The 20901-nt window shown below is 42.1% G+C and overlaps 1 protein-coding gene across 1 annotated transcript in view; it reads right to left on the bottom strand.

The window, feature by feature from the left end:
* PDIA5 (protein disulfide isomerase family A member 5) overlaps nt 1–20901 on the bottom strand; it is a 97891-nt gene that overhangs the window by 43642 nt on the left and 33348 nt on the right. The window contains exons 6-11 of the mRNA XM_038142278.1: nt 19242–19334; nt 17930–17990; nt 14280–14347; nt 9823–9914; nt 9647–9718; nt 5173–5309 (exon numbers count right to left, since the gene is read on the bottom strand). Of these exons, the coding sequence (XP_037998206.1) occupies nt 5173–5309; nt 9647–9718; nt 9823–9914; nt 14280–14347; nt 17930–17990; nt 19242–19334 (523 nt within the window). The remainder of the gene's footprint in view (nt 1–5172; nt 5310–9646; nt 9719–9822; nt 9915–14279; nt 14348–17929; nt 17991–19241; nt 19335–20901) is intronic.

Here is a 20901-nt window from a genome sequence, read left to right on the forward strand (position 1 = left end):
CTGCATTAGCCCTGCTTTTCCCCTTTATCAATGGAGGAAAAACCACAACGGCTCCAATATCCTACTAAGGATATTGACTTTTTTCCTACTTTAAGTCCTGCAATCAGCTTATACAGTCTCTGAAGGAGCCCTATGAAGGGGACTGCGAAGAACATAGGTTTAACCTGAGTTTAAGCTCACATACAAGGAAGAAGTGTTGTAGGAAAACATTTTAATAGTTTAATCCTTTAAAAAGCAAATGCACACTCACACTAACAGTACAGCCAAAGCACTTTTTAATCCTCTGTTTGTTACCTCTGGCATCAGTACTGGACCACAAACTTTGCTCTGGCTGATGGGGTATGAGAGAGGGCAAAGCAGCCCCAAGCAAACATCAGGGGTGACTGACTACAACCACCAGCCAGCATCAGACACTTCTCAGGTCCGTGCCTGCTGAAGGTACAGGGGGAGGCTACAGCTCACAGTGGCACCAGGACATTATTCTGCACGAGGCTGCAAGAACAGGTATCCTTTAAAACATTAGCAGGGTCACTTGTGTTAACAAAACATAATGAAAAGTAACTCCTGTGCATGAACAGCAGACACTTCCAGAAAACATTTCAGAGTTGACTTGAATTTCAATCCTGGACTTTAAACACCTTCCAGTGGCATTTGAATTGACGTATCAGTGACTTGGCTGGGTTTATTTTGTGACTGAGATGTGATTTGGAGAAAAATGCTGAGGAAAATGTAGAAAAGATAAACATGTAGGGGGTTTATTCCTTCAACAAAACACAATCAGAAAGACTGCAATCCTCACTAATTTGGCAAATATTTTGGACAGAATGATTTTTAAAACTGCATTGGACTCAGCAAACAGTTTGATAAGGAAACTGAAAACACAAACAGCGTTTTTTTTTCATGATCAAGGGACTCAGGAGCATTTTAAGTCCCAGCGAGTCCCCATGACACTAAAGCATTTAACAACACTTAACTGGCAGCATAACCCATATTTAGAGACATTCAGAACCCAGCTGTCATCTTGGGCATCTAAATAAATCGATCAGCTGTAGGCACAGATATCAAGAAGCACATACAGACATGGAATCATTACTCTCATTGCTAGCAGAAGCTTATCATAAGCAGCAACGGTGTCTTTAGTTATGTTATAGTACAGAAATAACTTTGGTTGGTGCAATAAATCCTTTGTTATAGATTCAAAAATAGGCCCACTAACATAACTGCTCTCTCAGGTTACCAAATATGATCAACCCGAGTGAAAATGCCAAATCCTTGGGGAGAGAGGGCTCTTTCTTTGTTCTTTTGTCCAGTGCACAAGAACACAGTTTTTGGGTACAACAACACATTGAAAAAACACTTCGGTTGTCTGCAAGACTCCAATCTGGATATATCCAGGATAACACTAAGCTCACCACCAGAAATTATGAAATTTCATCAAAATATTAAAGTAAGGAGCACAACAGTGCACACCCTTCACAGATGGCTGGGGAGGAGAGTGCCTTCAGAGCCTGACTGCCTGGGTCACTGTTTACCTACGCTAAATATTCAGATTTATTGAACATCCTCTTAAGGGCTTTACAAAGGAGTTTGAGAAGGTTAGAAATCCTGCTCTGTGTCCCCAGTGACCTGTGAAACGAAAGCAGGCTGAACTCATCCTGCCCACCCACACTCACCCACGTTGCTCAGGGCCGGCGGTAATGACCTGCAGCAGCACATCTTCTGTGATGGTGTCTCTGATCCCAAGAGGTGCAAGCTGCATGCTGCAGACCTTCCTGATGTGTTTAATACACAGTAGCTGCTCTCCTTGAACTTAGTTATGCTAGACAGCAGTTAAAATGCTGCCATGTCCTTGGGCTAGTAAGTGCAACTGATTGTAAATAATTACAGTGTGGTCCTCAGGGATGATCATTAGTAGCCAAAGGCATGGAGACTCTACTGGCCACATCCATCACAGTGCCTAATGGTGCAGTTCACAGGTATTTACCTAAGATGTGCTTGGTTCAGCTGTGTCTTCAGCATTGGGGGCGGGGGCAGATAAAATGCTGCCAAATCCTCACACATCTTTTCATACTACACTCTATTAATGCATTGGTCATCTGAATATGCAATTATAGCATCACTGAAATCATTCTCTTCTAGTAAAACAGCTCCTCATGTATGTGTGATGGTTTGAGCTGGGATTTTCTTCACAGCCTCATTTTCTTCACAGTAGCTGGTACTGAGCCATGAGCAGGATTTGAGCTGGGAACAGTGTCGATAACTCAGGGATGTTTCAGCTACTGATGAGCAGTGCTTACAGAATCCAGACCTCTTCTGCTCCTCACCCCATCTCACCTCAAGGAGGCTGGGCCTGCACAAGATGTCAGGGGACACAGCCAGGACAGCTGACCCCAAATGACCACAGGGATATCCCAGACCATACGGTGTCATGCTCAGCATATAGAACTGGGGAAAGAGGGAGAGGAGGGGACGTTTGGAGCGATGGATTTTGTCTTCCCAAGTTGAGCATTATTTGTGATAAAGCTCTGCTCTCCTGGGAATGGGCAAGCACCTGCCAGTCAATGCAAAGTAGTAAACAAATTCCTTGTTTTGGTTTGCCTGTACGTGGCTTTTGCTTTTCTTGTTAAACTACCTTTATCCCACAAACCCATGACTTTTCTTGGCTTTACCTTTCAAACTCTCCCCCATCCCACCATGATGGAGCAGCTGTGTGGGGCTGAGCTGTGGCTGAGGCTAAACCACAACAGTGAGCCACAAAAACTCCAAGTCACGTGTATGCTGTATGGTGACACAGGAGTTTAAGTACTCGCTAATTCCAGGCCAGTGCTGAAACCCCCTTGATTACTCTTAGTTACACAGAAGTATATCCTGTGTTATGAGCTTATTTTATAGATGTTTCAACTTTTTTAATACATTTTTAGAAAAAAACTTCCTCAGCCTGAGCTACCAAGGTTAAAATAAGTGAGACGCTCACTGGCTTTACCACTTCTCACTGGAATAATTTATCTCCTAATATTCATAAGGTGACACCATTAGCACATTTAAGAAGTGCTAAGAGAAGAGCTTTTAATCATGGAGATAACTGTTTATGATAGTTGTCTGTCATTAATTAGTTTGCAAGCCTCATACTCCCTGCTGAGGATGCTCAGAGAGGATTCTTACCAACACAGATCTTTTACACATGTACGAGCTGGATTCTGCATGTATTGCCATTACCACCTGAATGTAAATAAAATGCCCCAAATATTCGAGTTGCATTTAAAATGGAGTTGTTCTGGCAAGGAACACTCTTCATCCCAATTCTGAGCAGCTGGAAAATGCTATCAGAAGATTGTGACAGCCGTATTAAAGCATTTGATTTACTTTTAGAACAGCATTTGCCAAAGCACTGCTGGTACCTTAGTGCAGAATGCCCCTTAGTACAAAACATACCTGTTTGGAAGCATCCCTGCTCTCAAAATAGGTAATGCAATATTGTTACTCCTAAAACTGTGTTACCTGTGTTCTTGGAAATACTAAGAAACCACTAAAAACTGACAGAATCCTATTGAGATTTAAAACTAACTATAAAATCTGATTGCAGTTGTATGTATTCATCTATTTCTAATCTGGCTTCCTAAAGGAATAAGTTTTGTACGGCCAACTGTTGATTTCTTCCCCCTCTTCCTCCTCCTGAATACATGACCAGACTCCTTTGCCCATTTACAAACTCAAAAAAAAGGCAAAGCTTTAAAGTACTATTAAGTGTGAACACGTTGAGAGTAGACAGTTCTCCTGTGTCACTGTGCAGGGAGAGGAAAAGGAGGGAAATTTAGGAGTTCCATTTGTGCTTGGCAGCAGCTGCTCAGCAAGCACACAGCTGCCGAGGAGCAGCAGCCCCTGCTGTCACTTGCACACCGGGGTGCAGGGAAATCTGGGGAAGGAAGGATTTGGGTAACGAAGGATAACTCCTGAGCAAACCAGGCCTCATCGGTTCTGCTCCTTGTGTTTGGGGTTTCAGACCAGGCACTCATCTCCGGTCCCGCTTTCATTAGTACAAATAATCCAGGGAACACACTGACAGAACAGCAGTCAGTCCCCTGCTTCAGTGGACCAAATTCTTAGACATTTCATCAGGCAGAGGAAATTCATTATGGTATGTTTTTCAAATGAGTCTTATGAGCAGACCTTCAAAAAAGGTATTTTGGAGCTAACTCCCGCTGGTTTAAAGGGAAGCAGGATTTCAGCCTCTGTGCCAAGACCCTCAGCTGTCAGCACACAGTCTGCCTCCAGAGTCCTAACCTTTAAATCTATGCACTTGAAAAGGAACATCTCACCCACTACTGCTGCCAGCAGACAGAAGGTGTGTGTCACACAGTGTAGCAGATTCAAGCCTGAATTGTCCATCACAAACACAAACAACTGGAAGAACCAGATACGTAGCTGAAACAAGTTACATCCACAGTGAACTAAGAGGTTAATGCACACTTCTCTTCCACCCAACAGCATCCAGGAGGGCACTGTGGCTGGAACAGCTTTCTGAAGCCAACCTACTGCATTTTATTTGTCAAACTAAAACCTCCAAGTCATGAAAAAGATCAGTTCAATGCATTTTCAGCAGAACAATAAGCAGTATCACCACCAACTCTGCATTAGTTATCAAAAGTCCTGGGGTCTTTCTAATCTTAGGCCTAGTTTTGGCATAGTTCAGCACAATATATAATGACAATCACCCCTTACATTGCCAGAGAAAGTGTGGCAGAGGAGTGAAAATGCTCAAAATGACATAGCAGCAGGCATGGACAAGAATCCAGGAGCTCAGGGTTCTCAAGTTGAGTTAGTTGTTCAATCAATCAGAGTTCTGCTTTGAAAGCAAACAATACTGAAGAGAAGTTGAAAATGGGAAATCATGCTGTAAAGTGATGAGCACCCAGACTATTTAAGCATCATTACACTCCTCAGTTATGTTTTGACTCAGCCTATAAAGTGTCCCTCTTCCAGAGGCACATCTCCATCCTAAATGTGAAGTCAGCAACTTCACAAACATTTCATGCCTTGTGTATTTAACAATCATCACAAACAAGAAAAGTCTGGACTTTTGAGTTCATGGCTCTGTAAAAGTTCCACGGAAAACCATCACTGATTTTGTTAGCAAGCATTTGGCTCAGAGTACAGAAGAGAAAACAAACTCACATGGTGCATGGAACATCACTAGCACAGATGAATGATCTTTTATAAACTTGTCGAAGTCCTCATCGGTCAGGTGATAAACTACATTTTCTTCATCTGCCCAGGGAGTCTCTGGAGCCTGTGGCTGAGGTGCCTGCGGGCTACAAGACAAACAGACACAGCTTAAAGGCAGCTCTTGTGCTAAGCAGTCATCTTGGCAAGTCAAACTGTAAGGAACCACTTTGTGCAGATGTTCACACATGTCTGACACACCAACCCTACTGAACAGCTTCCATAATTGTACCCATCCAGAACTCACAGGCACTGAAACACAGATAAAACTGGAGGAGGAACAAAAAAATCTGCAAGAAGCTCCTGAGGACAGATCAGCAATGGAAGGGGATGGAGTGAGGCGATAACCAGACTGCTTGGTTATTACATTATAGAAATCAAATGCATTTTCTATCACTCTTTTACCCTCCTCAGCAGGATGCTCCCTTTCTCACAGCGTTCCCACTTTGTAGTTCACAGGAGTCATTGCAAATGAAAGAAAAAAGCAGCGAGCAGAAACAGCCAATTTAACCCGTCACCTTGGATACTGACAGCACGATTAGGGCCCGCAGAGAAAGGAGGAGCAGTGTTGGGACCACGAGCCAGCTATACACACCATTTCCCCAGGAATACATGGTTTTACCCTGAACAGATCTTGGGAGCCAGGGAAGCATCCTTATGTCCTCACTCTGCAGTGGGCTTGTAGGCCTAACTCAGCAAAGATACTCAGCTGCATGCCTCACCTAAAAGGCAAGTGATGTGTTCTACCAACATCACTATGATTGCACCTGAGTTCAGCTGTCTTTGATGGGTCAGAGCCACAGACACTGCTCAAAGACACAGTGGCAAGTCTGGAAACTGAAGCTAAGCTCCTCTGCAGCTCGTCATCCCAATAAACAATTGGTTTTGGCTTTTATTAATGTACATTAAAAAGAGAATTTGGCAGCTGTGATCTAAACTATGCTAATTGACATTTTATTTATTAAAGCAGTGTTCAGAGAAAAGACACCCAAACATACCAACATTGGGAGCCGGACTTTGAAGCTATTTTTGTCAGTTGTAATAATGAGTTCCAAACCCCCCCCAAATTTCCCAAATTCTTTGGCAAAGTACACGTCTGGATGTGACCCCATCTCTGCTGAAAGCAGATTTGCTAGTTTTGATTAAAACGTATTATTGTGTTAGCTGCCTGGAACAAGGAATGGCAAACAGATGATAACTCATTTATCCTGCCTTACTCATTTCTAGGCTGAAAGCCTAGTTTGATAAAAAAAAGCAGTAGAGATGCACAGATTCAGATAGCAAATTCTGTTGATGTAAGCAATAGGTGTGACCCAAGAATATTAAGCAATCCATGCAGAACTGTGATACACACCTCTGCTGCTGCTTCTGTGATAAACAAACCAAGGAGCAAACATCAAAGTGAAAGGTGGAAGCTGCACCTGGCCAAGCAACCCAGAGAACAATAATCTCCAGGTATCCTGGCAGGGTGAAGGCTTCCCAGCAAACACCATGACACTTAATGGACTTGGGAGCTGGGTTGAGTAGGTAGAGCACGATGAACATGGACACAGTGTCTGCAGAGCACTGGGAGAACATGGTGCTCAGCAGGGCCTGGTGTGACCTATTTCAGTCAGGAATTCGTAAAGGAGGGCACGGGATGTTTATTCAAATAGCCTAATTTAAAATGCTGTGCATGCTAATGAGCCTACACACGAGGTGGTAAGAAACACCTCAAGGCCTGGAGAAAGCAACAAGCAAAATTTAAAACGTCATTTAACACTGAGACAAGGCACACCCAACACCTGATCAGGATGACAGAAGTCCAGAAGAGCTACCAAAAGCTAATTCAGTTGAGAGCACAAGTTCTTGATTTAACAAAGTAGCTGATGCTAAGGAAGGGCCTTAGGGGAATCTATAAAAACAGCAAGACAAACTAAGCAGCTGTTGAAGGCAGCAAGGAGCTGCTGGGCTTGCCTACCACTCAGGCTGATACATATGTGCATCAGAATTAACAAAAAAGTGGCATGTACAAAATAGCATCTCTGCTGTGTTGGATTAAGGCTGTGTGATGGTTCATCTCTATCTTCTCATGAAAACATCTGAATCTCCATAACATAGCAGCCAATGCTCATTAGGAAGATAAGAAAGGTGAAGTATCTGTCAGACTGATACATTAGCACACTTCAGCATAAGAAAGAAGCACCTTTAGTAAGTAGGAAAAAAAAAAAAAAGGAGGTGTTGGAGCCTCCGAACTAGCAGTTCTTGTCCTGAGAGGAAAAAGCATGGACAATGATTTGAATAATTCCAGGGTTTGTTAAATTATATCATGTTCTCCCTCACAAATGAGCCTAAGATCACCCACTTTCAGCACTTTACCAATAGTATCTAGAGGGAAAAAAAACAAGAAGAGCGAGGGAGAGAGAGCTGTTTTTCTGCAGAGTACTTTTGTCCACACACAGTGGGCCATTTCATATGGCTCAATGTCTGCTGGATTTGCTTCCAAGACTCTACAAGGACAGCACATGCATGCACAGTATAAAAATGCATTGGCTTTCCTTGCCACAGCCCTGCCATGCCCTGGTTCTCAGAGTAACATTTTGTACAAAAGGAACCTTATCAATATTATTTAATATTATGCTATTCTGAAACACAGCCAGTGCACCTACAGCTATCTCATTGCACTCCTTGGCTTTCCTAAAGCCTTTGCCATATCATTTTGACTACCTGTACTGCAGATTCCTCAGAACAGTATAATATTATGTATGCAGCATGTTTACCCTATATGCAGTTTATTAACAATTTAATTCATTGTAATTTGAGCACCAATTACTGGCAAAATCTAAGTACACATAACTACTCAAAGGTGGTTTCCTTAAAAATTGTACTTATTACATAAAACAGGGGCACAAGGCTACTGCTCAGATCATCTTTTGGGCAACTAATAAGCATGCACTAAGTGAGGACAAACAGCTGTCTTTAGCTCTGGACTGCTGAAGTATCAGCCAAAGCCCACAGTGGCTTGTTAGCAGAGATTATCATTGGAAAGAGCTTGCAGCTGTTCTGCTTTCCTCCAGTAGCTGTGTTCACTTGCTGTCACAGCACTGATATAAAGGTACTGCATATTGCAGGGATTATGTGGATATTATGTGGGCAGACAGGGGGAAAAAACACCCCAAACAGCTAATGTTTCACATATGGTAGCCAAGAGATAACCATATCCTTGCAGAATTGAAAAGCATAACAAAGTGCAGGTGATTAAGCCACATCCTTGCTCCAAGGGCTGATCATCTTCAAGTTGCTGGAGCTGCCATCTTGATCACTCACATTTGAAGACTTAATTGACTACAAGGCTTAATGACTCTGGCTGAATTCCTCCTCTTTGAGCCACTGGGCAGTACTTGCTTGCACTGTTTGTAGCCCCTGATGCTAACAGGATGCTGCTCTCATTTCATTTGTGGGTTCCAAATCCCGAAGCACGCAGCCTACTGCTGCTGGAGACCCTGGGCTACTTGCAACCATATGCACATCCCCAGCACAGCAAAATACATTTATTCTGAGCCAATTTTGTTAAGCTGTACCATTACAATAGTTTGCAACAGTCTGTTCCTTCCCATGGGTTTGTTTCCTTTCATTAGCTTCATTTCAGTATTGTTTCCACGACTGCAGCAAACAAGGGAGGGTTACAAAGATGACACCATGCCCAAGAGGATGGGCTCACTACAAATGGGATTTCTCCATCACCAGATTATCTCAGTTCTCTACCACTGCTCCATCAGCTTCACTGACCATGCAGGGATTTGCACCAGTTGAAGAGCAGCTACACACACACACACTTTTCCTGTGTGTCTCTGAACTGCTACTCCCACAGGCTCATTCAGCCCCCAAAATGTTTATGACTGCAAACAGCTCTCTTCAGATAGAACAAGGTGCTTTCTACACTTTCATGTCATGACAGCACACACAGATGTTGTAAAAGTGACTACCTATCCAAGGTGCCTTGATCTTCAGTTTGTTGCTGCAAGACACTTTAAAGACTTCAGCTAAAGGCTGATGAACTAACAAGAACTGCACACTTGTAATATACATTTTTAATAACACAATAGAATTCAAATGTTTTGCAAGGTATTAAGTTCAAGCACCCAAGCTCACTGGAAATTTAACCTGGCATTTTTAATGAAGTTGACATCTGTGCATCTGCATTTATTTTAGTCCACAGTCAGTCTCCTATCACAGACAAAATGCAATTGTGAAATGCAAGGCGTGCATGCTAAAAACCAAACATTAGTCAATCTCTCCGTATGAGTTTAGCTGATCTCAGTGGGGTAGTTTTGTTTGCTCTTCTGAGCAGAGGGAAGGAGGGAGAGATGTCTGTTCCTAAACCATTACATTCTGTAAATAATGAAGAGTACATAAAAGGTGGAGTGCATGAAGTTCAGTGCCTTACTGTTTCAGCCACTCTGCGATATCTGCTGCGGTAGCACCAAAGTTCTCAAAGTTGAACAGGAACTTTCCTTTCCTGTTAAAGCAACAAAACAAGGTTCAGTCCCGGCCCTAAAAGATATAAACACTCAATTATACAAGAGTGCATGATTTCTAAAATAGTTGCAAAACATAACCGACTCAAAATAGCAGATTGTAGGATATCCCCGGACATTGAATTCTTCCTTTATCCTTTCAAATTCAGCAGAGTAAACATTCATCCCCGCAAGAACCTGGAAAAACAGAGCATAATCTTACTGATTCTTACAATACAGCAGGACATCACACCATTTGTTTGAGGATTTAAGTAAAACCTACTTCAGTCTGGGCAGATTCTGATTTCATTCATATAGCTGTCAAGCAAGGGGCTCTCTCTAAAAGGCACTGAAGTTTTTCTGATTTTGTGCAAGGGGAAATAGAACAATACTTGAGGCTAATCCAGAGAAAACACACAGCAGTTAACATGTCACCTCCTCATTGCTCTGGAAGCATCTCTGTTTCTTTTTATTCACCCACTAACAGAAATACCTAAAGGGAATTCTCCCAATTGCAGCACTTGTGCTCTGCTTTGTACATTTGGATTTTAAGCTACAACTAGATTTTTTTTCTTCTTCTGCATGTAGAAAAAAAGAGTTCTTAGTTCATATCCAAAAATTAAACAGGACACCAGAAATTCTACCCTCAGCTCTCTGGTTTCTACTCCAGCAATGAACTTGTCTATGTCTAACCAACTTGTCAATGTCTAACCAACTGTAAGCATTATCCCAGGTCAAAAATGCACTTACTGAATGGCAAGGGGAAATCAGCATGACTTTGATGTGAAAGTAAAACGTGCCCTATTTCCATGAGCTCAGGAAATAGCACATGGCATTTATGTGCTCTAAATACGTTAACTTAGGTAGGGCAGGGTATAATGAGAGTTAATTCTTAACCTTGTCCTACAGTCTTCAAAAGAGAGGCACAGAAGCACAGCAGCTTTTCAGACTAGCACGTAAAACAAAAGCTCTCTCCTCCCCATTCCTCATCTCTATCCCAACCCATCCTCCATCTCAACAATCCTTGAGCTTCAGGTTCAGGGCTCCTGTGACTTACACTGTGCCCTGTCCAAATGTCTTCCAAATATTTCTGACGTGAAAATTGGAAGATGGGATTGATGCCAAGTTTTTGTGGGTGTGCAATTCACACAGAGGTCATTCTGCTGTCAAACTTGGACACAGCAAGTTGCTGAGATACCACTTCCTGATTAACTTAGTTTAATGACATTGACGGCTTAAATCATTTTAGCAGCAGGGTCTTAATCCAACCCCCTCATCTTTCCCTCTCCAAAAACAGGATTTTCTCCTTCCAGCTGAAATACCGCATCAGAATTTAATACCACATTCCTGACTGCAGCAAACTGCACAGACCAACCAAATGTGCTCAGAGCCAGCATGAAATAAATCTTAAAGCAGAAAATCCTCATTTGAAGGTCAACCGTTCCTAAGAATGTGCTGGAAAGTCACAAAAAGATACTTTGTTTTCTCTTGCCTATCCTAAGAAAGGATAAATTGAACAGAGGAGAGTACAGAAGTAAGGTTTATACTTGCTGGCCTAATCTTCCACTTTGAATTTTCCTTGTAGTTCGAACAAGTGGATTGATTTAATTCATGAGAGATTATCTAGACTCAATTCTCCCCTTTCCTTACCCTCCATGCCACCACCTAAAGGCAGGGAAATGCAATAGAATCAAGATACGATGGTTGCTTTATAAAGCAAGAACCAGTTTTGTTAACTAATTCCCTAGTTAACACCAGCCTACCAGATTCCACATTTGCTGTGAACTTTCAGAGGATTTCCTATGATTTAAGTGGGCATTCCTGGCCATGTCAGACAATTTCACTGAGGCCATCTAAAGGTGATTGATAAAAGTCAATAACTTGGATTCATTCTGGTGTTCATTACATTATATGAAGTGTGTTTAGCAAAAAAGCTTATTACAACAGGATTTATTTTAATGACAAGAGTAACAGCTTTAGCTGGCCAATAATCACAGAATTATGAAATATCAGGCTGCCAGAGACCATCAAAACACAGCTACTGCCCAAAGCCAGGGCCCTCCTGCCAGATATTTGGCAAATTTGCTTTTAGCAGAAGACTGAATGACCCCAACTTCAATTTAGGTCCATTACCTCTTGTAATAGCCATTGCAGAAACAAAGATCAGTTTATTCCTTTCACCTCTGCAGTGACACTTGACATATTTCAACACTTATCTGCTCTCCAACAAGCTAACGATAATCTAAACCCACTCTGAACCTTTCCTAGCTGCCCAAGTATTAGGAGCTTCTTTAGTTGTGACCCCCTACCCTGATTCTCAGTTTTCTTGATGGGATTGCTCCAAAACTGGTACCTTACAGCACCAAAAAAAATTTAAAAAGAAAAAAAAAGACAAGCACCAAAGGAGGAAAACACTTAAACATATTCTCAAGTTGGTCTTTACTGAGCAGAGCATTCTGGCACACTCACAAAGTTCATGGGCATTAGGGAGATGGTGAATGGTTGGCTAATACCCAGTTTCCCCCTGCTTTGGTGGACATTCACTCACCAGAGTCCAGCCAACCTTTTAACCACAAGAGTCTTTCCTGTCAAGGATAAAATAAGTCCACTTCTGATTTGGAGCACCTTTTTTTTTCTGCACTGGGTGCAACAGAATTATAAGATATAACCGTAATATAAACTAAATATGCCACCCTGCCTTCCCCTCAGTAACAGCACTGGGACAAGAAACAACCAGTCCCGAGGGAACACAGCAGCCAGAGACAGGTACAGCTCACCCTTTCACTTTTATGACCTCTTCAATAGGCAATACTGCACTTAATTTTCCTGCTATATAACAGCAATAATCACTTTGGAGCCTGGCACATCCTGACAGTTAATGACAGGTCAGATTAAAAGGCCAAACCTTCAGCTCATCCAAACCGCTCATAAACTTTGCAGCCAAGTCTGATCTGGAGGTCAACATCACTCTAAGGCACTCTATGAATAATTTATGATGGGTACAGCACAGTTAACTTTAGAAATGGTAAGCTGTGTACACATCCCACTCAGGAAGCTAACTGGGTCATATTTTGACAAACAGACCAATTTTTGTGAAAAACATGGGTGGCAGTGGCATAACTGGACTTTCCTCTGAACTGATCCTGCACCACAACCCTCCACTGCAAAGAACTATGTCCCAGCCCTGTCACTCAGCTGCGCAGGATCAGCCCGGATCTATAGAAATCATTTCCAAGTGAGGAAGGAAATACTCAAACCAGAATAGATCTAAATTATCTGGTCTGAATTTAATAAATGAGCTACACATGAACAAGGAAGGGACAACTGCAGGAGGACAGAGTGCTGTGCAGCATGCCTTCTCTCTGGCACTGTCTCTAGAGGTGATGCTTTACATTCCTAATCTCTCTCACCCCTCAATGTACTGCCATGCAGGGTGGGAGTGCCTTCCCAAGGCTGCAGCACATGCTCCTCTGAGGGGAGATGGCCTTAGAATGCTGCCTGGCTCGACAAAAACACTCTTGAAAGTATCTTCTAAGGCTTGTGCCATGTCCTAAATAAATCTGAGTAACTCCCACTCATTCCAGCCCTAAGCAAACAAGGATTTAAAGAAAACACTTCTGAAAACAACTGGTTTGGAGAATGTTGGGCAGTCTGACAGCATTAGGTGGTCACAAGAGCAAATGGCCAGAGCTGCCCCAGCAATGAACTGCAGAGCTTCATCTTTTCCTCACAAGGAAACCTGTAAACACAGCAGTGAATGATCCAACAGGTAGGATCAGTGCAAATCCTGCTACAGCCATGAAACAACAATCCTATTTCTTCATCCTTTATGTAATCCTGGCGTCATATAAATCATACGTTAAGCACATTATAAAACCTCAACTAGACAGGTGCCTTTGACTTGCTTACAGAAATCAATACACCTTATAACTACAAAGGGGTAACTAAATTACTGTGAATTCTGTACTTTATTAGAGTCAAAACTTACTTTTATATCAATGTGACATCAGCTTTGACAGAGCTACAGTTAAACTGTAAGATTCTACTAATGCTGAGTGGTTGGAGGGTGACCAGTAGCTTATGGGAGGGGGATTTCCCTCCCATAACACTGTGATTCCCCACTAAAAAAGTGGACTAATAACTGCAATGAGGGCATCCATCCCTGACCTTGCTATGAAACATCAGGCCAAAAAGCTGATCAAATCCATTAAGGCAAACATTTCTTTTTTTCACCAAAATTAGCTCAAAAGGCCTAAAAATTCACAAATTAGAAGAAAACATAAATCTACATAGTGTCAGAGCCTGTATCTCCATGGAAAAAAACTGCAGTGGATCTAAAGGGCAAGGGAGTTCACATCTCATTCTCTAAAGTTTTAGAAGAATAAAAACCAAGAGAAAATCCTGAAGAGATTTGGAACAGAGTAGTTTATTTCTGTTTTGTTTCAGCTTGCTTAAAAAATGGATAATTTTGATTTTGCTAAATATCTGTTGATTTATATACTTTTAAAAAAAAGTGTTAAAATTATTTTTGAAATGTCATATAAATCTCATTGTCTCACTTACATATTTACCCTTGAGTTCTGTGGCTGCCTGCTGATAAGATGGCATCATTCTCTTACAAACACCACACCCTGATAAAAAATAAATTGTGTTAAGTAATATGCCAACAACTCCATTCAACCTCTTCCACAGTAACTATTTTCCAAAGCATACGAAGCAATATTTTACATTAAAAAATTAAACAAAAATTCTTTATCTGCTTCTATTCTTGATCTACTAAATCATTATTAGATTATTAGTTTCTAAGTATGTTACTTGTTTCAAGCCTCTATTTTTGCACATTTTTCACGCTCTTCATTTTCATATTCATTTCTCATTCTAGTATGGAGAGAGTAAAACCATCTTATATTCCTCAGGCTCTGAGCTGAGCCCAGAGGAGAATACAAGATGAAACACACACATCAAAAGTCAACAGAAGACATCATAATTGTGAACTCAAAACAAAAAGCTTTGTGCATTTCTGGTCTTTGAAGGGACAGGGGCAAGTACTTCAGATTCATCCCAGCTTAGCAAGGCTTTGAAATTAATTTGAGATGCATTTCCTAAACACATTACACAGATATCAAGTGTTAAACAGTGCTCTGTTAATTGAGCAGACATAGCTCAGAAGCAACAGCCCTTGTAAGATACAATAATGTGCTGTGGAAAAGATAGAGGGTGAGTGAGGAAGACCACCAATGTGCAGTTGGAGTGTGCTGAGTGAGAGCTGCTTGATGATGCTCTGCAGTGCTAAGCAGATTAGCAGTAAATCACCTTGTAAGCAGCAGTTTTCACCCCTGCCAAGTAAAATCTGTGCATGCAGATGGGAAGGGGCAGGAGTGCAGACAGCATGGAAGAAAGGTAAATGGAGCCAAGCACTCCAGACACATTGTGGAAACTCTGAGTCCACCACGGGACAGTAGTCAACACTTCTGTTCTGGTTAACAGACAGAGAGTTTTGAAAATATCTTCTAGAAAGGAGGAACAGATTTTGCAGCCACTACTTTAGGATCACATCAGCATGTCTGGAAAAGAACATCCTTTAATCTGATGAAGGAGATCTCTTGTTTCTGTGGTCTTTTCATCTTTGATCTCTCTGCTCAATTTGACAATGAGGTTGTTAAATTAGTGCTGGTCAAAATGACAATTTCTTGGTGGGCACACACCACACATTTAAGGCCCACTGAGGTCCTGCAGCTTCATCCAAACCACTGGACAGACATCAAAAGATGTGAGTTGGCAGACATCATTTTCTGAATCCTCTATTTCTTCTCTCCTCAGGAGCCTCAAGCCCTTAAGTCCTGCAGCAATTTCCCTATTTTCCCCTCTTCACTCTGTTACTGCTCCCTGGAGGACCTTCTAGGGCACAGGCACACACCAGCCTCCTCCACCCAGCCATCACCCCCATCATCCTCCTCTTCCCAGCTCTGCTGCTGCCTCAAACTTGCTGCTCCCAAACCCATTTCAGCACACCCTCTCCTGTCCTCATACTTCTGGGTTATATTTTTCAGGATACTGCCAAGCCACATATACCCCTCAACAGGCATAAAAGGGGAACCCCAAAAAACTCATTTTCTTCTTGTATTTTTTCCAAAAGGGAAGATTAATTAAATACAGATTAGGCCTTCCACTAGTTAACACCTACATTTTTAAAGCCATGTTTTCAATCATGTTTATAAACAGCTCCTTCTTTATTGCCAAATCCAGACAGTCTCCTGCAGGAGTCTTCTTTGACAGAGTTAACTACAAATAAATCTGAATGCCTTCAAGTACCCCTAATATTTCATCTTTAGTGCTGTCTGACTTTCTAATATAGGCCTGAAAGTACCATGAAAGGTCTGCAAATGGCAGGCAATATCTTCTGAGGAAAGCAAGCCTTTGCTTTGAGTTGTTTTACCCAGACCAACCATTCCTGAAATATTCAAGTAACTACATCTAAGTCTGTAGTTGCATTCATCTCCTTCTGCACCGGTACCTAATGAAAGTGCCCATTTCCTATCAATCTGCCACAATTAATCTAAAGCCCCTGCTTCCAACAAAGCAGAGAAATAAGGCAGCTGTCTTCCCCACAGCCTCCCAGACAAAGCCTCTGATGTCCTCTCGTGCCAAAGACCTCCCTTACAAGTAACAAAAAGCTGAATTTCTTTTAGTGACCAGTCTCGATGTGCTGCTCCCAGTTATGAAAGGTAACACCTGTATGTAACCAATAATTTCAGCTGCTCAAAGGCCGTATTTTATTGCAACTGCTGGATGTATTCTGTCTCCGGTAAAAGGAGCAAGAAAAGAAAATTTGGACAACAACCAATTCAGAAAGTCTTGTGTGTAAAATAAAAGATGAGGGAGTTACAAACTGAGAAATCAGAGGGAAAAAAAACCTCACAAGTAGATTTCCTTCACAGCAGTTTGGAAAGCAGCACAAGTATTACAGCACTGAAAACTAGCAGGCGTTTTGCCACTTCAAAGAAGAGAAACTGGAAGGAGGAGAGTTTCTGAGGGAACAGTTCAAAGAGAACGAAGGGTTAGATAAGGCACATTTCAGAAAGAGGCTGGGTTGTGGAAAACAATTACTCCTGATAGAGGTAAACTGTGAAAGCACTGTACAGCCCAGCTCTCCCCGAAGGGACGATTTACAGCAGAGCAGCCGTAGCATCTCCCGCTGATCCAAGGCTGCAGCTACTGGGAACAGCCACACACCACACCAGGCCACACAGGACCACTGCAGAGTCCAAAGGCACAGAGCCACAAGTGATTTAATTTAAAGAAAAATCAAACAAAGTCTTGGGCAATTTTGCCATCTTGGCAGTGCTCAGATGAGAATAAAAAGGTAGACTGGTGTTTCAGGCAGTAAATACAAGAGAAAATACACTGAGAAACACCAGATAATTTTGCCATGGGACACAAGTTTTAAAGAGAATCAGACAGCAAATTGCTTGTGGTATCCAACATCAACTTCCCTATCAGGGCACAGCTGGGAGGCTTTTCCTAGTTTAGGTCACGCATTTATTCTCTTCTCATGGCTCCCCTGCTTCCTGAACTGAGCAACAACTCAAGTGCAACAGAATCTTGCTTAGAAGAGCTGGAAAGCCTCTCACACAGCAGTCACCAGGAAACACAAAAAGGCAGCTGTAAGTCTGCAACATTAAGGAACAAGTAGCCAATGCAATGACAAGACAAGATAGCAGCAATGCAAGGTCAAGGTCACAAAAAGAAACAGAGAGACTCCAATGTGCTCTCCTCTTCCTGAAACCCCACTTGCATTTGAGTTATCCCTGCCCATGTAGGCAGGAACATTCAGGGTGCCTCTGGGATGGAGCAGGAGCAATAGTCCTGCTCCTGACAGCTGCACTGTCCCTCTGCCTGCAGCACACAGCGTTTCTGTTCTGTGCAGCACAAATCTAGAAAGGACAACAGGTAACAAAATTGTAGAAAGCGGCTGCTTAAAAGAACATTGAGCAAGAACAATCATCACAAGAGAAAGAGACAAGACTGGGATACAAGTGATGGACAACCAGGGAAAAACTGAGGACAAACAGGCAGAACAACACAAGGAGCTGAATGAGAAAGATGGCACAAGATGGTATTATTAGTGAAGCACAGGTGAAGCTTCTAGTCGGACATGAACATCTCTCGTGGAGAGGGGGGAAAGAGGTGACAGGACATGCTGGGCTACTTACAAGGGGCATAGAACATCATCAGTAGGGGCTTGTCTTCCTTCTTCAAAAGCCTTCTCAATTCCTAGTGAATGAACCAAAGGAAAAAAAAAAACCACACACATATACTCAATGACACCGTACTACAACTCAAAATACTAATATATATATTCATATATCTGAGGGCAAAGGGCTCATCTTTCCTAACAGACAGGACTCAATTTTTTTTTCCTTGCTCAATTTTAACTTGAAAAAAATTGACAAAATTTATTACACATTCAGCTATCTGCTGAACATCCTAGACCAGTATCTCCACTGTTAATATGTGGAAGTTCCATGGTTTAGTTCAGTCTCACTGCAGAATCTCTACCTGGAAACTCTTTCTTCGCTGACACATCCAAAATCCAAAATCCATATTGCAATTCAGAAAGTCAGACTCAATAATAACAAAACAAGTTCACTTTTCACACTATGAAACCTTGCCAAACCTATGAGATGCCATGTGAAAAGGATTTTTCAGTACCAGCATGACAGAAAAACTAGATGAAGTTTTCAAATTGAATGCAACCCCTGGAAGCCTTGTAATAGAGTACAGAGGGTGAACATTAAAAATTAATCTTCCTACAAAAACTGAATGTCAGAATAACCATTTCTAATATTAAAAATGAATGCCAGAAAATTGAAAAATCCCTTTACAAAATACCAGCTAGAGTCCAATCAATTAAAGTTTAAAAAATCTATAGACTAGAAAACTAATATAAAAGACCAAGCTGATTATATTAGAAAAAACATAATGAGTAACTGTGGTGGCACTGGTTTTTAAGGTAGTTTCATCACATTTGCTGCTTTCCCACTTAACACTGAGAGGACAGTTCCTGTACCAAGTTAAATCCCTCAAGATCTGGATCCCCTTTCCTCCTGCTTCTCACTTCCTAACCTCAGGCACATGAGGGAAGCCAAGGTTTAATGACAACCTGCAGTTTGAAGAGCAGCATTTTACCTCCTGCTTGCATTCTGCAGTGCACCTTGCAAGCTGCTCCAGTTCCCTGAGACAAAGAGGGCTGTGCCCCCACACCATCCACAAGCTCTGACACTTGCTGTGTAGCTGGCAGACTGAGGTCATGACCACATGCAGGGCAGAGCAGGGCAGGAAGCACAAGACTTCACAGCCATCACAACCCACAATATTTGTCAAATCACTTCAAACAGGGTGGGTGCTTTAAACTTCCCTCCCAAAGAAACAAAATAATGGCATTTTCACTAAGAGATAATACAAACATACACACTCCATCCCATATATTTATAAAACAACAGAACATCCATCCAGCTAATGTACCTTTTCACTGTCAACATGCACAATATCTTTGGCTTCAGGATCTTCCTCCCACAGTGGAGCACCTTCTGGATCCTTGAGAAAGGCCACCATAGACTGTAATAAACAGGGGGGGAAATCTTTTAGAGAAACACGAATGGAAATCATGATACATCCAATCTCAAATCCATGCTGTGATGTAAACCCCATCCAATTAGTGCCTTTGCTTTTCTGCTCATATTTTCATCTGCTCTAATGCAGATTAGCACAAATCTCCTAATGCAGAACCAAGTGATCTGTGGGTGTGTACCTTCATCATAACTGGTATTCCAACTTAGCAGTTCCCACTCCCACTATAAAACTGGGGAAAACAGAGTGGAAGTGGACCAGCACACAGAGATTAGCTTCAAGGATCCTTCAGAGAGCTCTTTCAATGGTACTAGACCTTCCACAGAGAGTCCCTGGGTTAGCAGGAAAGCTTTTCTTTATGCAGAGGTCAGGCTCCCATGCCCTTCACAGTATCTGAGTAACAGGACTAGCTGGAGGGCACACTGATACTTGCTGTGAGCAAAAGCAAATGAACACACTTACAGATCAAACTGCTCATTTGGTCAAAGGAAGAATAATCCACCAACAGTTCCCTGTGCGACCCACCTACCTAAAAATCCATTGAATGCAATTTCAAGTATGAGAATAAGAAACAAATGTGACAGGAGAAGTGGGAAATACAAAACCCTAGGATTCTGCAGCTCCCACATTCAACAAACCGAGTACACCTGCACACACACTTTGTAACTGCTTTACCTGACTGACATGCAACCAAAAATCCCTTTCAGCAGACCACAGATATACTGTCTTTACCATAAGGAAATATACTCTGATAGCTCTGACTTCAACCCTAGCCTGAAGAAAACTTCAGCCCTCCTAAATCAATGAGATACTCTCCATGGATTCTGGCAGTCTCAGTACTCCCTGTTTCCAGCTGAACGTGCAAACACAGGCTTGATCACTTTTATCCTCAGATGTCTGTGCTCTAGGAAACAAAACACCTGGTATTCCATGTTCACTCACCACTCAGAATGCCCCACTGCTTTCTCTATGGCATTGCTTGTAGGTTTGTGTCCATTCCCATACAGGATCTCTGCCACACCAGTAACATAGTGAGGTCCCTGAGGAGCTTCCTTCAGCGTGAGTGTGAGTGGATGAAGCTGCCACAGCAGCTATACTAACACACACCAAGACTACTAATCTAAGAGCCTTTCTCAGGAGCAGGCTGGCAGCACACCTGGTGACATGTCCCATTGCTGGAACAGTCTCAGAGACATTTTTGCTGCCTGTCTGCCTTTGGTGGGGCTGCTGTGGTACAACATCCCAACAACTTACCAACAGAGAGGAGAGTTTAGCTCATTTTTCTGCCTCTCAGTTGGTACTGTAAGGCTTGGGAGGATTCAGAGCTAACAGCAGGATCCATTTATTGCATTTATGTTTCTGTCTGCTTGCACAGCTAATATTGAAAAGATTTGTCTTATCACAAGAGGCAGCATGTATCAGTCACCAGACAGCAACCAAAACACTTAATGTACAGAGTAAAAAGGATCTAACGGGTGAGGATGACAAACAGCTCCAGAAGAAATTTGTTTGACAGCAGCATTATCAGGGAAAGGAGATAGTTAGGAAAAAAATA

Source organism: Motacilla alba, chromosome 7, assembly GCF_015832195.1.
Source record: "Motacilla alba alba isolate MOTALB_02 chromosome 7, Motacilla_alba_V1.0_pri, whole genome shotgun sequence".
In the NCBI taxonomy this organism is placed as follows: domain Eukaryota; kingdom Metazoa; phylum Chordata; class Aves; order Passeriformes; family Motacillidae; genus Motacilla; species Motacilla alba.